This window comes from Myxocyprinus asiaticus, chromosome 47 (genome assembly GCF_019703515.2).
Source record: "Myxocyprinus asiaticus isolate MX2 ecotype Aquarium Trade chromosome 47, UBuf_Myxa_2, whole genome shotgun sequence".
Classification (NCBI taxonomy): Eukaryota; Metazoa; Chordata; class Actinopteri; order Cypriniformes; family Catostomidae; genus Myxocyprinus; species Myxocyprinus asiaticus.
The window spans coordinates 13,959,885-13,979,260 of record NC_059390.1 but is presented as its reverse complement, the minus strand read 5'-3'; the positions used below and the strand labels follow the sequence as shown (position 1 = coordinate 13,979,260).

Here is a 19,376-nt window from a genome sequence, read left to right as displayed (position 1 = left end):
TGTTGTTTTAATTTTTTTACAATATACAGTGGGTCCCAAAAGAGATGGGATTCAAAATCAAATTTAAGCATTTTTTTTTTTTTTTACACACTTAGAAGGCATGATGTAAAATGAATAATTATAAGATTCTGCACTATTTCTAACAAAATGTCAAATGAGCAAATTTGTTACATTAACCATGTTAAATTGTTTGTTCAAAATGTTAAGATTTCCACACAGGATGCTCTTTCCAACATTCTTAAATCATGGTGGGATTACATGGATTATCAGGTTTTGCATAAATTTGTAATTGTGTAAGACATACCAAATACGAAAGAAAACCTCCAATTTATACTATTCAACTCAGCATTTCATGCTAATAATATAATTTATGGTAAAATAAAGTTGAAGAATTATATAGAATCTATATCAAATATGGCCACACATTTAACTTCATAAGTTAATGAGAGGAATACTAAATTTATTTCATCATGATAGGTTGTTACATAAATTTTCTTATGTGTCACATGGAATATACATATAGTGAAATTGCTCTTAGCTTAAGTGTAATCAAGCTCACAAATAAGAGCTCAGACTTCTTGTGCTGGGAAAAAAAAAATAAAAATAAGAACCGTACAGTATATGAGAAACACAATTTACAGACATTTCAACAATAAAAGATAAGGAATAGGATTAACTCAATTTTTCTCAGCAACCAAGGGGAGCAGGTGCAAAAAAGTACAAGGCCAGGAGAATGAGGTAAACAACCACCAGAGCTGTCCCTGTGCAAGAACACAAAAATCAACTTGTATATCAGTTCATGCCACAGACAGTAAGGATTTAGTGTTGTAGCATGTACAATTTTAAGCAACAAAGAAAACATGTCAACCACAAACCTATGACATCAATAAACAATACTACAGTAACTTCTCTCAAATCAAGCAATGTACATTATGAAAATGGGTACAGGTTAGTAAATCGTTGATATATTTTTTACCCTGAAAATAGTCAGACTTTCCATCCATAAATATGTAGTTGACCAGAATAACACTGAAGATGCTTGCCCAGAGGTGTAAATCACTGAATATGAGGACGAATCCAACATCCTTATGAGAAACAGAAAGATGTCAAGCAAATTCTGAACTACACTGCAGAACTAAGTTGATAGCGCTTGTGTTATTTTGAGTTTTACTTACATAAAAAGCATTGAATAAGATCAGCAGAGGTATTTGTAGCATGCACACTTGAACTGCAATGCAACTTCCCACTTCCAGGCTAGATAATAAAAATAAAAAATCATGTTAGATGCACATCTAGGTCACATAATAAAACAGTTCTATTTTAACCGTAAATGCCTGAGACTGATGTTGTTCTGAAGAGCAAACTGGACCCCATTGACTATCTCAGGAAGCTCTGGCACCATGGCTAACACAGTAACTCCAATAAAATACTGTGACAAGAAAACACAGTTTAAGACAAGATCTGTGTGTTTGAAGCATTTCATGTACTTATGTAAAATATAAATACAGAGAAGTATTTAAGTAAAGCACATTTGAAAAGTGAAATACTAAGGCTTAAATGATATACAGTACATGATGACAAATGATCGGAGATGAACATGTATATAACAGTTTTACCTGCGAGACACTGGAGTTAGAAATGATTGGCTTGATGTGCTCAGTGCTGAGATCAGCGCACGCTGCCATCAGTAATGTCGCCAAAATGAGCACCACCAGAGCCCTCATTCTCGACCAGTGAACCACTGCACCATGATCACTCATAACTGGTGCACAGATAAAGATCAAGACATTAAATACAGAAAAAAACTAAAGCTGGTTACCACATGACATAGTAAATACATAGTAAATGCCTGCTTGTTGATGCGCACCATGGCAGTGGCCATCACTGACATGGATGTCATAAATATGCGAATGAGTTTTCAGGGTGAAGATCAGACCAATGAGATAAGCAGCAGGTAACAGGACAGAGATAGTGTACACTAAAGGCCTGAAAACATATGATTGGATGAGACAGTGATTTATTTGTTTAAATGTCTTTATGCAGTAAAAACAAGTGTGTTTCAGGACTCACTCGATGTGACTCAAAAAAAGAGGTCGGTTGTTTTCGCTCTGTAGGGAAATGTCAACAATATTTTGCTTTGCATCATAAGACAAACATTCTTTAAAAACTTTTCAATAGTCTTAAATTGCTTTATGAAGTAAAATGCATACCAGGTCATAATGGCAATTGTTACATACGAAGGGCTTTGAGGTGTTACCAGGTGAATTGTTACAGCCCTCACATATAAAGTTTCCATAAGCCTTTGAAAACAGCGTGGGGGCAAAAACACCTGTGATCAGACAAAGAGGTCAAAGATCAAACATTCTTTCAACTCATTGCTCATTCTAGTGCACATTCACACTGACTGAAATGATGAGAACAAAGGTGGATTACGGAAATTAAAGGGATAGTTCACCCCAAAATAAAAATTCTCTCACCCCAATGCCATCCCAGATGTGTATGACTTTATATCTTCTGTTGAACACAAACACAGATTTTTAGAAGAATATTTCAGCTCTGTAGGTCCATACAATGCAAGTAAATGGTGACCAAAACTTTGAAACTCCAAAAGCATATAAAGGCAGCATAAAAGTAATCCAAACGACTCAAGTGGTTAAATCTATATCTTCAGAAGCAGTATGATAGGTGTGGGTGAGAAACAAATCAATATTTAAGTTCTTTTTTACTATCAACCTCCACTTTCACATTGTTCTTTTGTTTTTGGCAATTCGCATTCTTCGTGAATACTGCCACCTACTGGGCAGAGAGGAGAATTTACAGTAAAAAAGGACTTAAATATTCATTTGTTTCTCACTCACACCTATCATATCACTTCTGAAGATATTGATTTGACCACTATCATATGGATTACTTTTATGCTGCCTTTATGTGCTTGTTGGAGCTTCAAAAATTTTGAACCCATTCACTTGCATTGTATGGACCTACATAGCTGAAATATTCTTCTAAAAATCTTTGTGTTCAGCGGAAGAAAGAAAGTCATACGCATCTGAGATGGCACGAGGGTGAGAAAATAAGAATTTTCATTTTTGGGTGAACTTTCCCTTTAGGTGAATAAGCTCAAATCTTTACTTTTAGCAAAATTGAACAAAACAGTCATGCACAAACTTGCATATTACAACAAAAGTGATGCATTTAAATAATTCAAAGATAAACTGCCCCATAAATAATAGAGAAAAGAGTTTCAAAAACCTATTAACAATAACCAGCAAAATCTATAATTTAGCATTTGCTAAATGACCTAATGTCAATTCCAGTACATGGCAGTAGAAAGATGCTAACCAATGCTAATTCCATTAACAAAGGTGATTTTTTTTGTTATTGTTGGCTACTGTTTTGAATGTTTTCTGAAACTTTTGTTACAACAGAAGTTGCAAAATATTGTTGTGCAAAGTAAAAATTGTTAAATCCATGTCTGTAGTACCTCCCCATAATATTCTAACCTTTACTTAAGTACTGCAAAGCACATAGGTGACCGTTTTCTAGTGTTGCAAACTGGTTTTCTCACCTCCCACTGATATGAAGAGCAGGGCTGAACTCACACCTGCTGACCTGCTGTTGAACCTCTGCTCTCTGTGCTTACAGCCCCCGATGATCATACAGATCCCCTACAACACACTCACCCATTACGGGCAAATCAGAGAAAGAGACAGAATATAGCTCAGGTTAGGGAAATTGTTTAATGTACAACATGTGTGTGTGTGTGTGGCCGTAACCAGAACAGAAAGACAAGTGTGAGTGCAACACACAATACACAAACACTCGCTCTCACAGGTATGAAGAGGATGCAGCCCAGCAAGGTGCCGGTTAGTGCAGATTTGACGATCTCTGCGTAGCACCTATTTCCTGCGCGGTGGCCCTGCAGCAAAGCTGTGATGTAGAAAGCCATCTCCGTAATGGACCCAAAGGTGGCGTTTACAACCGCACCCACTGCGAAGTTACTCTGTGCTGAAATACTACAGAGAAAACGACATTTTACATTTACATTTCATTGCAATTTAAGGTTATTTATTAATATTGATTACTATAAAAAAAACATGTGTAATTAAAATGTTCCAGACTTAGATGAAATTTGCTCTATAGCAGTGGTTCTCAACCTTTTTGACTCCAAGGCCCCCTACTGTCCAAGACCATATTTGAAGGCCCCATCACCCGAAACTAGACGTGTCTGATTAAAATAATCAATCATGGACATTTTTGTTTCAGAAAGAGTCTGTTTATCATTTGTGGGCATACATCTTAAAGTATTTTTTAGCACTTTAAGTTGGATTATTTAAATTATTTTAATATTTCTTATTTTAAATTAATTCCAGGTGGTCCCGGCCCCCTGGTTGAGAACCACTGCTCTATAGACCTTATTCACGTAAGTGCCATCTTTGATTTTTAACGGGAATGACAATGAGGCTGTGAGGGATAGACTAACAGTCTCTTCAATGGTCTGTACTGCAGTTTAAAGTGTTTTTGGATCGTTCCGTGGACAAAACATTGATAAAATATCTGTTCAAGAACATTCAGTATACAAAGAACTCCAGACAACATGAGTTGTGGGAAATCAGATGTGATCTAGGAGCTTTATACAGCTTTATACCGTTCGTGCCATTGAAGAGATAAGTCTATCCTTCAGCCTCATTGTCATTCCCATTAAAAATCAAAGATGGTGCTAGCGTGAATAAGGTCATCTACATCTACAACTGACGCCGAACAATATCTTATTGTTTTATTTCACTGAACTACGTTATATTTAAGAATTGTTGATTAATCAAAGCAAAATGTGCATTTGTGCCCAAAACAACAGCAAATTCACTCCATAAAAGCAATTTTACCTTGCTATTCCCATTCCAATGTAATAAGACAAAGGGATAATAGAGCTCACTGCTGTGGCAAACTTTGTCTCGGAGCTCACATAATAATTGTCTTTGTCCACATAGCCAATCACCAGAGTGATGATAACCAGCGGCAGCAGGTCTGAATAAGGATTTTTTTTAAAGACTTAAACAGTAATAGGAAACAAACAAACAAACAAAAATGTATCTGCAATAAAGCATTATAAGAGGTATTTATTAGTAAGAGTACCACAAACTTTTATCTGAAATGTGAAGAACCATCTGAGCTCGGTTTAAAAATGGCACTTGTTATAAAGGATACTGACAGCAAACACATTGATTCCATCCACAGTGTATTTGTAGTAATACCAGTTGAAGGCATTATAACAGCAAAGCAGGACTCTGGTCTCACAGCCTTGTGGCTAAAGAATAAACATTTTGACAAACATTACAGTACAGCCTTATATAGTTGCATATTAGGTTACAAAGGTGCTCTAGAATGGAGTAGTAACATCAAATATACTTAACATTTAAATTTAGAGAGAGGTTTACATCCATATAAATGAATATACTGTATAAATAAAAATAAAGATCAGTGCTCACCTTTGTCACTGTGCGAACTTTAACTTCTTCCGGTGGCATGAGCAGGATTGTGCCCAAGGTCCTGGAATTCATCTTTGAAACAGGGATGGTGAAAACTATCATCCATGACAGGAAGATGGCCAGGAAATGAATCACAGCCAGCAGGGGGTATCCAAGCACCAGCCAAACATACGTGCTTAGACGACACTAATTTTAAGAACATATTAGGAATATATACTAATTTATAGGGGTATATATGTTCACTGATTTCCTGAAGGTTCATCTTAAGTAATTTGAAGCTTATAAAATATTAGTCATTTGTTTAAACTACCAACTCAGCAGATCTTGCAAACTGATTTATAATTAACCTTATTCACGTTAGCACCATCTTTGGGGAATGACAATGAGGCTGTGAGGGATAGACTTACCATCTCTTCAATGGCACAAACAGTATAAAGCTGTACAAAGCTCCTAGATCACATCTGATTTTCCACAACTCCTGTTGTCTTTATATACTGAATGTTCTTGGACAGATATTTTATCAATGTTTTGTCCACGGAACGATCCAAAAACACTTTAAACTGCAGTACAGACCATTGAAGAGACTGTTAGTCTAGCCCTTACAGCCTCATTGTCATTCCCATTAAAAATCAAAGATGGCACTAGCTTGAATAAGGTCTATATTGGTCAAGCAGCTTGATGCTGATAGCCTCACCCAGTAACGTGTCTGCATGGGTGGTGTAGTAGTCACAGGTATTTCTGTGATGATGGTAGGAGCGGAGCGCAGCAGAGGTGTAGACTCTTTCACCTCTGAGGAATCCTTAACCTCGTCCACTTCCTCTGGAATGGCCTCGCAGTGGGGGAATTTTATACAACATTTCCTCACCAGGCTACTGCTCTGAAGGACAAAATGTGAAATTGTGCATTCACAAGAGAGAAATCACGTTCTGATTTGAAAGTGATAAAAAAGGCTCAAGACAATTTTTGAACTCAGCGGTTTAAATTAGAGCAAAATATGTTTTGAAACATAACAGAATCATACAGTATGGATGGATGAGTGACATTTCCTCATTCGACGAACCTTAGGGAACTGTGAACATTTTGTATCCCTTACCTTTTGTAATGCTTTTCCAAACGGCCATAAGAAATAACCTGACAACTGGAAACAGAGTCTTCCTATCACAAAGAATGAGATAACAGATTCAGGGAAGGCCACATGATCATAGTGAATTTAAAATTTGATAATAACAATAATGTCAAAAGTACCCTGAAAGATATCTGACATACCATATGGGACCCCAGCAATGGAGCAAAACATCAGTAGACTGACCAAGAAGTAAAATAAGGAGATCCACCAGCCAAAGAGTAACACATATACAACATTCCCAGCAGTGACTAGAGATCCTTTGAACAGATGAGATCAAAACACAAACTTCACATAAGAGTACACAAAATACAGTACTGTTAATAGACTACAGTGGCTCCAAAAAGCATTTGTACACTTCAGTCACACTTACAAATGTATGAATGTCATTGTATTAGATAAGAAAATCTAAAACAAATTATGAGACCTTTTCTCAGAACAATCTTTTCTGAACCACTTAATTAAGGTCATTTTGAATGGATGCAAGCCAGTTCCCCTCAAGTTCATAAAGGTGTCCTAGCAGAGTAACCACAGTAGTTGATGAACATGTTCCAAAAACGTTTGGCAACCAGAAAGTGTCTAAATTTTGAACAGCATCTAGTTTATACGGTTCATTTATTTTCATATCTTTTTAAGTGTGGCTTACGTGTACAAATATGTTTGATGCCACTATATCTAAATTTCTTTTGGTTTTTCACAAACCTGAATGATGTTTGATGTAGTTGAGCTCGGAATAAAGCTCCTTCACCACATCGGATCGGTCCTCAATGGGTCGCTCAGTTACATGACTCTTCCATTTCCTGAAACCAAACTGGCATACAAACACAAACAAATAAATTGAAACATCTCTAATTATTCCAAGAATTTGTGGCCTTTTTCTGTTTCTCTCTCAAAACAGACTGTTAATGCAGGGTGGAATTTTTAATGAGCATATTTACACACCCTGTAGTTGTTGGCAAGTTTATGTGCCTCCACCTCGTTTTCTGCTCGGATGGTTGTTCGAATACTCGCTTCCTGCCAAACGTCATCAGTGCACCGTGAGTGCTGGGAATGCCCTGAAAAGAACAACTTCATCAGTAAGCATAAAATGAGAAAAGCACCCAGTGTTTGTGCTGAAACGGATCTTCAATCACAACTTGTAAGTGTTAGACCGCTTCATTTATACCTTGCAATTGGTTAAAAAGAATACAAATAGGGTACAAAATGGGGCCTACATGCAAATCTCTTAAACAAAAAAACAACAAACGATTTTTTCCTTAAAATGGTAAGTGACAAGAGGTGATAACCTTCAGACAATATTGATCATAACCTTTAGGAGGTCATACCAAATATTATAAGACATGAGCCAAATTATTGCCCATTCATTTTATATAAGGTTTGCAATTTTGCTACTCTCTTACAAAATTTTGGGACGCGTCTAAAAAAAGCTAGGTTAATTTTACTTTGCATATAGTTTACCGTATCTAACTTATTGTATGTTTCAAACAAAATTAGACTGTTAAAGTTTGTGTGGATAAACTTTGATGTCGACTTGACAAAGGCTGGTCTCAAAAAGTTCTAAAAACATTAATCAGACAGAGACAGACAGTAATAAGCAGATTAAAGTCCTTGTGTGTGTTTACATTCGAATTTTTGGACAGTTGGAGTTTGAATTGAACGAGCATTCCATTGGCCTGTTTGAACGTTCCATCAATGTAATACTATTGGGAATTTTTGATTGCCTGGTTCGGGGAAACTGCAAGTCAGATAAGTTCAAGCAGTCTGAAGGTCTATGCCAAGTTTGGTGGACATACCTTGAAAGTTGTAGGAAAAGTGTAATTATTTTGGCTTTTACTCTGAACCAAGTCTGTATAATAACAGTATGTTGGCTTTGCCAACAAACCAAACCACTCAAATTTGTTCCTTGACTAATTTATAAAAGTAACAGGACCCCAAATTGTACCCTATTCGTAGAAAGTGCCAATTATATTTCTAACATGTAACTTACACATGCTTCTCAAGAGTGGACAGTCAAAGGAAAGACTCACTGTGGGCAGACACACATTTTGGGGTGTAAGGTCCGAAATACTGGGAGGTACACGGGGAGGGAGTATCAGCAATCTCATGGTATGCACCAGCCACACACAGTCTGTCACACTGGGAGCTACAGCGGCGACCTTTGGGGTCATGGTCCCAGATGGGCTCTAAAGGTCAGACAGAGAAAGAAACCCATGTCTTGGTGGATTTAGAGAGTTCTCATGCTCATTTGAGGTCTTTGGTTGAGTCCCCAACGAATCAGTGTGGAACTAACACAAGACTCCTGATGGTCACATGAACGTCAGTCTACCACAAAACATCAGGGGTGTGAATCTGCTGTGTCTGATTGCATTTTTAATGGATATCATGGCCTAAGACTCAGAAACATCTACAAAGAAACAACTAAATCCAGTAGTTATTTACTACCATATTTTAACATGAGAAATCAAATGTTACTTGGGATGTTGACATGACACGTCAAGCAGTGACAGCAGTGTCCTGGAGTGCGACATGCTGTGCTTCACATAAAACTATTTTAAACAACCTTTTTTATTCTTAAATCACTATACATGAGGTTATATGACCTCATATTTATTGAGAGACTAGAAGTACAATATTTGTATGTTTTAAAATTCATTTGTCACTCCACAGAACTAATTAAGTGAACTGCAGTAAGGAGTTGTGAAAATAATTGTTGATTATTTACAGCATGCAAATATACAGTATAAACATTCCCTTAAACACAGGCTATGGCCTATTTAAATTTTAACCTAAAATCTTAATGTTAAAAAAATATACGTGTGTGTGTGTGTGTGTGTGTATGTATATATATATATATATATATATATATATATATATATATATATATGTCCATGTTAATTGTCAACAAGACTTATGAATTGTTACACATTTTACAATAAAAATTGAAATTGCTGGTAGTTTAAAGGTCACAAAATAAGCATTATGCACAAACTAATATTTGTCAATGATCTCTAATTTTAATAACTTACATTTTTAACAAAACTCTAAATCGTTTCTATAGATAAGGGAAGGCACTGATGCCAGAGGAAACAAACAATTCAACATACAAACAAAACTCAAAACAGTCATAGTTTATGCAAAATGCGTACGGTCAAGTGTTTGACACTCTTAATTAGTGCAACATCAAATACTCAATAAAATACTCGCCTGAACACTCAGTGGACCGTCGCCGTCGACTCTCCACATCAGCGGACATCGTGTGTTTGATGTGTGCCATCCCTGCTGCAGCCGCACGCTTCTCTACCACGAGTTCATCCTTTAGACACGTCCTGTGCGTGCCACCGACGAGAAGGGTATAGCTGCAGGCATTGCTTCAAAAAGGGGCGGTCGCTCCAAACCGCCATAGTAGATATAGGGACCCCTAACCTAACCCTTTCCCCAACCTTAACCGTAAATGGAAGTGACGCCCCCTTTTGGAGTTGGTGCAGCCCCCTTTTGGAATAAACACGCCCCTTTTGGAGTAAATCCCTCCCCCTTTTGGAGATTCCGCCCCCTCACGGGTACGTGGTTGTCAGCGCTTCTTTTTTTTTTTTTGGGGTTCAATAAATAAATAAACAAATAAAATATGAAAAAATTAAATACTTCAGTAGAGAGCCTTTTTTAAAACAATATACATATAAAACAAATATTTATAAGCAAATAAAATATAAATATGTATAATTGTATTATTTATTATGTACAATTTTATTATGAAATATTAGTTTATAATCAAATTACTATAATTTTCTATCTATCTATCTATCTATCTATCTATCTAATGGATTTAATAGATAGTAATATCTTACATTTACATATTGTTCTGCTGAATTCATGGGATTCATTTGAGAATAAACCATAACACAGACACAATAAACTTATTTTTTGTTTTATTTGTATAAACTATTTACAAAATATGACCACTCTTTTAAAACACTGCCAGCTATCAACTGATCAGAGGTTATGAAGATTCAGCTCTGTAGTAAATCGGTACAGAAATAACAAAGAGAGAAAGATACGAGTTTTTAGAAGTTTTATAATATGTACTTAGTGACGTCTTTAAACCCGATATAGTCTGATGTAACATGGGGTAATGGACCATCTATTTTTTTAATTTTTTTTGTTGTTGATGAAAACAGCCTTGTAACTTTTAACATTTTAATAATTTGAATCCTTTTCATTTCAACACAAAGTATTCATTCATGATGGTATTTCAATACTTACATATTCGGTCTGAGACTGATAGGCATGAAAACAGCAAGATTACACTCACAGACACACATGTGAAAATACTGACAAAAAATGTTTTGTGTTGGCACTAACAGAACACTTTTTAATGAAGAAATACTCACTCTTATGTTGGAATTAAAGCAACAGTGATGTGAAAAATATAATTGTAGTCACAGCACAAGCATCTTCATTAAACCCTTTCTTGAAATACATTCTTGAAGGACAGCTTTAATTTGTCTATAAAATGCTGCACAGATGCCATATTGATAATATTGCCATGGATATTAACAAAGACCTAAGACAAATTGAAAAAGAAAAAAAATAATATAGTATAAAAGAACTTAACATCTCAAAAAACACACAACAAGAAACAAAAACATGAAATCTCCATATGTGCATTACACAAAACTTGCAAAAACCAAACATCACTCGAAAGGGTGTAAGAAACAAAACTATGATATCTAAAATATGTACATTATGACAACATAAAAAAGACCGGTGGATAAACAATCTAATGTACAAAAATAGTATTTTTTTCATAGCACTGTACAGACATTACTGTCAATGGAAATCTTTTGTAACCATTGGCATTTTCACCTTACAATCAACTCATTTCTAATAATATCTTATTTTAAATGAACAAGAACAATACCCTTTACATTCCCTTATTCTTTGAATGAAAGAGGTGGACTTGTTTGTGATTGCACCAGGCAATTTAAATTAAAGTAACAATAACAGCTATGAATAAATTCTCTTTTTTGCAAAGTACCACCACTTCTGTCAGTTCCTTTTCTTTAGGTCTAAAGAAGTGTGGCCAAGGTCATAGTAGGTGGGTTTCAACAAGGTCCAGTAACGATATGATCTGTTATAGTGGGAATAAAACAAGTTAGCCTACAGATGATTTTTCTCCAAATCATCATCCAAACAACAGATGATACACATTGCTTTTTCACTATGGGGATGTGTGTATTTTTTTTTAAATACTTTCTCCTATCCCAGCTAATATGCAGAGACTTTAAATAAGCCATATCGTAGGTTGATTTCCCTGAAAAGTGTAAACACTGTGGCTCTGTAGTGCTTTCAAAACATTGCTGTTTGTTTGAGCATCCTGACCAGAAGGACACAGCAACATTGACTCAACCAATGGCATGAGTTTGAGGCGGGACGACCTGTTTTAACCAATGGAAGATGGAAAGAGTAATGTGGAAACAGTCATTAGTTTTGCAAATCTGTTTGGTGACTATAGTGCCTCAGACATTACACACTTCACTTTTAAGGCAAGATCAGAAATTGTCTGGCCCCATGACACACTAATGTGTTTAATACATGTTGTCAAAATGATGTCATCGTAGCCCAGCTAACAAACAGAAGAAATTGGCACCACAGAACAATGCAGAATCATACATGGCATGAAAGCCCCAAGTTGCCAATGTCTGAACACATAAATATCTGGCTTCTTAATAAAGTAAAATCAAATAACTGATTGCAATTCATAGTCTGTGTTCCAAAATACCATAATTGGTTCTTGAAAAAGCAATATCCTTTAAGAAAATTGGAGCCAGCAAAGTTATAATCCAACAAGGCAGATTTTCGCTTTTGCAAATTGAGCACCAACCACTCTTAAAAATCAAGAGTCTGCGTCCATTAACTCAGCCTCCATAAGATTGGTTCTGGAGTGTATTGGTACACCCATCCTGCCATCCGTTCGTGGCACAATCTCAGTCCTACCAGCATCCATTATACAAGGCTCCAGGCCAAAGTGCCGGAAAACTCTATTAGCTTGCCATGATGACTGTTGGAAGCGTCTCGAGTCGTCTTGCATGCTGTCCCTTAGCATCAAGGGATTGGCAAGCGGAAGGCTAGAGGGTTTTTTGTGTGATTTGGAGGGAAGGTATCCCAGCCCACCGTACCTCCTCTCCTGGTAGGGAAGCGGACAGGAAGGCCTGAAATCTGGATAGGCCCCAGGAAGTACGTCCTGTTCTTCCTGGTGTTGTCGCTGCTGATCCCACAGGTTAGCCACCAGACTCCGGTGACCGGGCAGCTTTGGGAGGCGTGGCACCGCACTAGCGCCAAACTCCCTGCGAGGGTAGGAAGGATTCCCTTCATCCACTGTAGGACGCACCTCCTTCTTTCTCTTTTTCTTCTTCTTTCTTTTCATCATTTCAGGAGAAATCTCAGCTTCAACCATCCAGAGCATATTTCTCTCTTCTGGTGGTGGAACTGTAGGGAGAAATGCATGATATTAAATGATTTTAAAAATGTCATGAGTTCATTTTAGCTACTACTCTACCTACTTTTAGTAGTACATTGATTATTTATTATCACTTAACATTAAACAATTGTCGGCTTATTAAGCATAATCTGTTTGATTTAAGACTGTACATGTAAATGTGTGTCACTGTACAGTGTAAAAGCGGCTATAAATGGAAGACACCAATCACATTTCATTATGCAAATAAATATAAGAAAGAACACCAATCACAATTCAGTATGAAAATATTACCATGATGTCATCACTGTCAGTTAGATTTTGAATGCAAAACACTCTTTTAATGTACATCAATGAGCGATTTTCAAACTTCAACCTTAAATTTCTTAAAATATTACATTTTTAAAAAACAAAAGAAGGAGGTTAGGGGTTTAGAAAAGCCATAACCACAATGTTGGAGAAATATAAATAAAGTGCTGCTTTTAATTATTGTTTAATAATGTTGTGGCTCTAAATTGGAAGTAGGGTGCCAACCAGATGTTCCAGTGGGCGTCACTGAGATGTCTTGTGGTAAGATTGCCCCTCTTCTAGCCACCATCTTAGTCACATGTTGAGCCCATGCAGAAGACATTTCCATGGATGGCTCATTCAGATCAAAGTTGATACCAGCTGTGCAAGAGTAAAAAAAAAAAAAAAATCAAACATCAATATTCGTTACTTCTGTCTTCATTAGGGAGCTAAACATATTTTAAGCTCCAGTTTGTCCGGTTTCTTTTCACATTATAATTTTAAGTACTCTTTGGTCCAGACATTTACTCTATATGTTTAGGTGGATATGCTTACCCACAGGTCCCTCATGAGAGACAGTGTGCATGCTGAAGGACAGCTCTTTCTCTGGATCCTTCTGCAGTTCTTTTCTCTTTGAGAACGCCTTTGCGATCATTTTACTCTTCTTGATGCGCTTCGGCTCATCATCACTACGTCCAATGATTCTTGGATTGAAGGACAATACATAATATCACACTTATTATAATTTTTTCTGAAACTTAATGTCAATATTACATCATAAAAAGAATACATTTAAGATAAAAATAAATATTTGGCTCTGCATGCTAGTTACCTACCTGCACCAGGTGCGTTTCCATATAAGTATAGTGGCCTTTGTCCAAACCCATGTGCTCATTGCAATGCCTGTGCCAAACATTGAGAAGAGGTTGATCTTCTCCACCAGCAGACTGGGCCTGTTCTTGATGGCACACTCTGGAATAGGCTTGTTGGTCTGGTGAGCTATGGTGACGTTAGCTTCACATCTGGATTAAAACATTTTATCTTTTAAATAACAGTGCTAGTAGCCATCTATGGTTTTACAATCACAAAATCTAAAAAATGTAAAGTAGTTCAGGCAACAGTACATTCATACACGCAGTTATATCAGGTTTTTGCGTAGTCTTCATCTTGCATAGTCTTCATCTGAAGGAGCATGTTTGCATCTTCAACTCAAAAGCCAGTTGTGGTCTGACTAACGTGTATACATGCGGAATGGTACAATTCAGTCAGACTAGGACAATTTCAGTCGGACTAAAGTGTTTACATGACATTTCTATAAGACTACTAATTGTTATAGTCCAAGTGAAATCAAACTTTTTAAAGTGCATGTAATTGTACTGACCGTTACCGTCAATAAAAATGTTAGAAAATGCTTTCAGTTAAAAAATCTGGATAGAAGGAAAAGGACTCACAGTACATATTCCCTGAAGCTTTTCTCCCACTCGGCTTGATTGAAAAAGTCATAGAAATGGCAGCCAAATGTAATTAAAACAAAACCAAAGGCCAAGAATCCAAATATACCTGAGAAAAAGAGAGAGACCTTGAAAGACAGACTCTATTGGGACATAAAAATTAATTCTTAAATTAATGAATTTTAAATATAACATTTGAAGATTTGAAAAAAAAAAAAAAAAACAATCCCAAACTTACCAAGCCTTAGCATGGTCTCATTGATTTTACTAGCAGCTTTTTCACTAAGCAGGCCCGGGTGGTTACTCTTAATGGAAAACAATGTCATAACCCCTGGAAAACCAAAGCCTTGGATCAGTCCACACTGTCCTATACATTTACTTTCATACCATGCACAACTTGTCTCTCTTACCTCTTATCAGGAAATAGCCGCCAACAACAAGAACCACCCCAATGGGAGCCAGAACAAACCCAGCACGATATCTGTAGTTCTTATAGCCGACAAAGCAAATGCCACTAACAGAATCGCCATCCACCTACAGAATATTTAACAGTGTCAAACTAACCATCGAGAATACTGTGATTTCAAATGTTCTAGAAGAAAGAGACCTATAATGGGTTTGACCAATACTAGCTGGAAATAATGTGTTCACAGGTAAAGTGACTTGCTCATATAATATATGGTTTGCATAAACTTTTTATAGATTTTTTTATGCAACTCAAGAGAGAAATGCATAGAATTTGAAGCTTAATAGTAAGACATACAGTTAAAATAAATATAAAAATATATTGCTGACCATTTACACTGCAACATTTTTTTTGACAATTTAGATCACAAAACACTTTTTATAAATATACTACCATATATAATAATCATACATTATTTTTAACATTATGAAAATATTCATAATGCTTATAATGTTTTTTTGTTGTTGTAGCATCGTGAATATTTGTTTATCATTGTGTCAAAAAGCAAAAAATAAAACAATATTTAAAATTTGACTCTGCTTATCGATTATCAGACACTTCAACAAAAAAATGATCAGTATCAGTTGTAAAAGTGCAATATTGATTGATCTCTAGACATAAGCAACCTTACCTCCGCAATGGCCAGTATGGCAACTGTCAGTACGAAAGGAATAGACCACGTGACCAGGTGGAAATAAGAGGTTTTTCCCGACAGAGGCTGGTGGGTGGTGCCCAAAGCTTTGAACGATGCGTGCCAGGCATAGGTGAGCATAACAAACCAAATGACCCCAGACATAAGAGAGTAATACACAATGACGAAGATAATCACACATGATAGTGTCTCAGTGGACCTGGAGAAAAATAAGCCATGGAAAACACCATTATTCATTCTAATTAATCTGAAAAATGTGTCATAATACTTATCATTTCCATACTTAGTGTTTAGTCTTATTACTTTTCTTGGCTATCAAATGTGTCTGTCAGTCCATATGTGTAATATACAATGTTGACAATGATATACTGTAATCTGACCTCTTGGTAGGTGGATTTTCCGCTGGCTTCATCATACTTACGATGGCTCTCCAAGCCGCATGGTGTTGTCGCTTTTGCACACGATCTCCTTGCGGGCTCCATCCATGAACTGAGCGAGCCATCCAATACTTCCGATAAAGAAACACGCGTTGACATAAAACAGGATTACAGCAGGGTAACGGTTGGAATTCTTCCAGTCGGCAAGAAATGTGGCCTGTGGGAAATAGTACGTAGAAATATACAAATTTAAAGACTGCAGCCTAAGCTTGAGCTACTTTCTAAAGACAGTGCAAACATAGCTGAGCTACAGAAAGTGGTATAACTATCTTAAACGTCCTATCTCTTTGTACATTGGCTGAATTGGTTCAGGTCAGTTCAAATCTATGTAACTTTGTGTATGTAGTGTGAGCAGCTTTTAATTAAATAAAGAGAAAAAAGGAAGGAGGGCCAGTCAAATGTAGAGAAACCTCCTTTCTTTACAGACCATTTTCAAAGAGACATGCATATACTATACATGAAGGAGAACACTCAATTAACCCCTTTAATGCATACCTCGGGTCTTTAGTGACCCTGGACCCCATTTTACCCCTGTACCTCATCATGTTTTGGAGTCCACATCTCTTCACATCACTTTTTTTTTAGCTTCCATAAATCATATTTCAATTTCATATCTATATGCATTTATTCTATTCACTTATTTTTATTCTTTATTCTATTTTTCATTATTTCTATCTTGTTGTTGTATTGTTTGTGCACTGGAAGCTTCTGTCACCAAGTCAAATTCCTTGTATGTGTAAGCATACTTGGCAATAAAGCTCACTCTGATTCTGACTGAAACACCCATGCATTTAAGGGTTAACTCTTTAGAAAAACTAAACTAGAAAAATATATATTCACTATAGAAATTTCAGAATTTTCCATGACTTTTAATATTTTATTAATTTCCACAACTTATCCAGGCCTGGAAGACCCTATTCTAAAATACCCTCATATTTCCAGGTTTTCCAAAACTGTGGGATCCCTAATGTCATCTGTTCACCTACCAGTGTGAAGAAGGTACAGAGGAGAGTAAGGGAGCCAAAGATGGCGATGTAGCTGTGCATGTCAGAGTGCTCGTCCTCTGTAAACAAGGGATTATTGCACTGTATCCCACAGCCCTCCACATCCTTGTACCAGCTTGCCTGGATATCAGTTTTGACCAAAGGAGCCTCACACTGTCCTGATATATTGAACTTGATCTTCTGAACCTCATTCTAAGAGATAAAGTCAATGCAGTCACATTTTAGGCAAAACCAAACCAAACTTTTGGACATACGAAAATGGATGCCATTTTTGTTAGCACTGTAACGTTTATGTCTTATCTGTACATTGTCATACCTGGCAACCTTTAGGGAAGTTTTCCTTATTTTCACACTTGAGGAAGCTTGGCCAGCCCCTCTCCTGCTCAACGATACTGCAAGGTTTGCGTGTAGCTTGGCACAGGTGTTGGCTGGGCAGTTCCACCTTTCCATTCTCACACTTTGGCATGTAAACAGCACACAGCAATGGCTGAATGACGGCCCAACAGCGAGGTGCATTTCTCAGCCCTGGATTGGGAGAGAGTACACATTAATCATTACTGTCTGCCCAAATGGCATTTAATTCCCATTGGTTGACTAGTTATGATAATGCAGTTCATGCATCTGGTGTATATTGAAGAGATATAATGCTGTTATTTTTACAAGGTGTGAATGTGATAGGAAATGGGTGGATTGCTCTTTATGGGGTGCTTGTGAAAATTAAGAACAGGATGACTTCCCATTATAACTAATGTTAAAGTCATTTAAGACTGTGCTGTACTATTTACTATCAATAAATGTGCTTAAAATGAAATTCAAGTTTGTTAAATCTGTGGAAGGAGTAAGCTATTTAATGTTCTCTCTAACTTTCCCTTGACTACAACCTATATGCTTGTGAGCAGCATGTGCAACACCTTGTGTTGAGCAATATAGGCCTATTTTGGGTATTAATTAAAATTATGTTTTGAGCTTTATTGTGCAATGCAAAAGAGAAAACAAAAACAATAAACTAAAAAATCCTTAATGATGGCAGGGGACTAAAGTTAAAAGTAACTGAAAGAACTGCATTGGCTCCAATGGAGAACAGGCCAGTTCTAATTGGTCTTGAAAAGGCATTTTTATTATTTTATACCACAAACAGTAACTCACCAGACCACATGGCCAGTTTCTCAAATGCCTCCTCCTGAGTTTCTGAATCTTCGGCCAGAATCAGAGACGTGTGCGTATAAGGCAAAGGTGACCCCAGACACGTATTGTATTTCAACACTTCGCAAGATGTCGTTTTCTTACAAAAGTCGTTGAATACAGTTTCATTTGTGCGTAAGATGACCGCCTGAACGACCGTGGAGGTGGCTGCACAGATCCAAAGCATCCAAAAACATCCAACAATGGAGCAGAGGCGCTTGGAGGACATCTTGGAGACGCGACAATGTAACGATGTTTCATCAAAGGTTTCCAAATAAACTTTCTCCACTCGTGGGTTATGCGCGCAAAGGTTTCAAATAAAAACGTATATAGCCAAAGTGCCGATACTTCCTAGATTCTTGATGGAACATTTTTTCCATCAAAAGAAATGTCTTTTCGTCCGATTCCAAAGTTTGTATGCCTCTTTTCTGGCCTACAAACTATTGAAAAGCTCTTCATCGTACAAAAGCTGCGCGCAAAAGTTCTGCGAAAAGTTGGTAAAAACATCCAACGCACAATTAAACTCAGCAGAGTTTTTCTCTAAAGTAAAAGTTGAAAGAAACCAAACAGAGAGTGCACTGACCATCCCCCACTTTTCTGATGGAGAGAAAAAAATCTCGCCTTGTAAAGTCTGGGACTGTAACTTGATCCCGGGGCTGCGCGCTCCATCCCCTTGAGCGCGCCCACTTTCCCTCAGTTTATGGCAAAACCGAAGTGAGAGAAATGCTGTCAAAACTCATCTGCTCATCGGATGGGTCGGACGCAGCTGACCTGAGATCCAGTCGTGCTAAATGTCTTTCACTCACTCAAGAATCCGT

General features: G+C 36.9%; 2 protein-coding genes across 3 annotated transcripts; both read right to left on the bottom strand.

Moving 5' to 3' along the window:
* Nucleotides 1-173: 173 nt before the first annotated feature.
* On the bottom strand, nt 174-10,040 carry LOC127436685 (uncharacterized). Of its 2 annotated transcripts, none has more exons than XM_051690977.1 (20): nt 9,811-10,040; nt 8,634-8,789; nt 7,549-7,661; nt 7,309-7,417; nt 6,750-6,866; nt 6,577-6,638; nt 6,178-6,360; nt 5,484-5,669; nt 5,203-5,302; nt 4,881-5,022; nt 3,830-4,013; nt 3,566-3,665; nt 2,211-2,329; nt 2,071-2,108; nt 1,868-1,986; nt 1,617-1,762; nt 1,335-1,429; nt 1,176-1,254; nt 977-1,085; nt 174-761 (listed from the first exon to the last, which is right to left on the bottom strand). In XM_051690977.1, the coding sequence occupies exons 1-20, from the start codon at nt 9,878-9,880 to the stop codon at nt 688-690; spliced, it is 2,301 nt and encodes a 766-aa protein (XP_051546937.1). In that variant the 5' UTR covers nt 9,881-10,040; the 3' UTR covers nt 174-687. The 2 variants fall into 2 exon arrangements, with proteins under 2 accessions (XP_051546937.1, XP_051546938.1); XM_051690978.1 differs by having other exon boundaries at nt 8,649-8,789.
* Nucleotides 10,041-10,512: 472 nt separating this feature from the next.
* Nucleotides 10,513-19,376, bottom strand: LOC127436901 (smoothened homolog). The gene is made up of 12 exons (XM_051691397.1): nt 18,523-19,376; nt 17,693-17,901; nt 17,359-17,568; nt 16,357-16,529; nt 15,915-16,134; nt 15,228-15,351; nt 15,056-15,148; nt 14,818-14,926; nt 14,203-14,388; nt 13,922-14,070; nt 13,613-13,747; nt 10,513-13,089 (listed from the first exon to the last, which is right to left on the bottom strand). Exons 1-12 carry the CDS (start codon nt 18,785-18,787, stop codon nt 12,497-12,499), a joined length of 2,466 nt encoding a protein of 821 aa, XP_051547357.1. The 5' UTR covers nt 18,788-19,376; the 3' UTR covers nt 10,513-12,496.

What these genes read in the sequence shown, in the direction of transcription:
- LOC127436685 (XM_051690977.1), bottom strand. Translation starts at nt 9,880, where the DNA reads ATGGCACACATCAAACACACGATGTCCGCTGATGTGGAGAGTCGACGG. An exon ending in CTACATCAAACATCATTCAG is followed by an intron (nt 6,867 to 7,308) that starts GTTTGTGAAAAA and finishes ATCTGTTCAAAG; the next exon opens with GATCTCTAGTCACTGCTGGG. An exon ending in AATCAATGTGTTTGCTGTCA is followed by an intron (nt 5,023 to 5,202) that starts GTATCCTTTATA and finishes ATCCTTATTCAG; the next exon opens with ACCTGCTGCCGCTGGTTATC.
- LOC127436901 (XM_051691397.1), bottom strand. Translation starts at nt 18,787, where the DNA reads ATGTCCTCCAAGCGCCTCTGCTCCATTGTTGGATGTTTTTGGATGCTT. An exon ending in ACTTCCCTAAAGGTTGCCAG is followed by an intron (nt 17,569 to 17,692) that starts GTATGACAATGT and finishes TTTATCTCTTAG; the next exon opens with AATGAGGTTCAGAAGATCAA. An exon ending in CCATACTGGCCATTGCGGAG is followed by an intron (nt 15,352 to 15,914) that starts GTAAGGTTGCTT and finishes AATATTCTGTAG; the next exon opens with GTGGATGGCGATTCTGTTAG.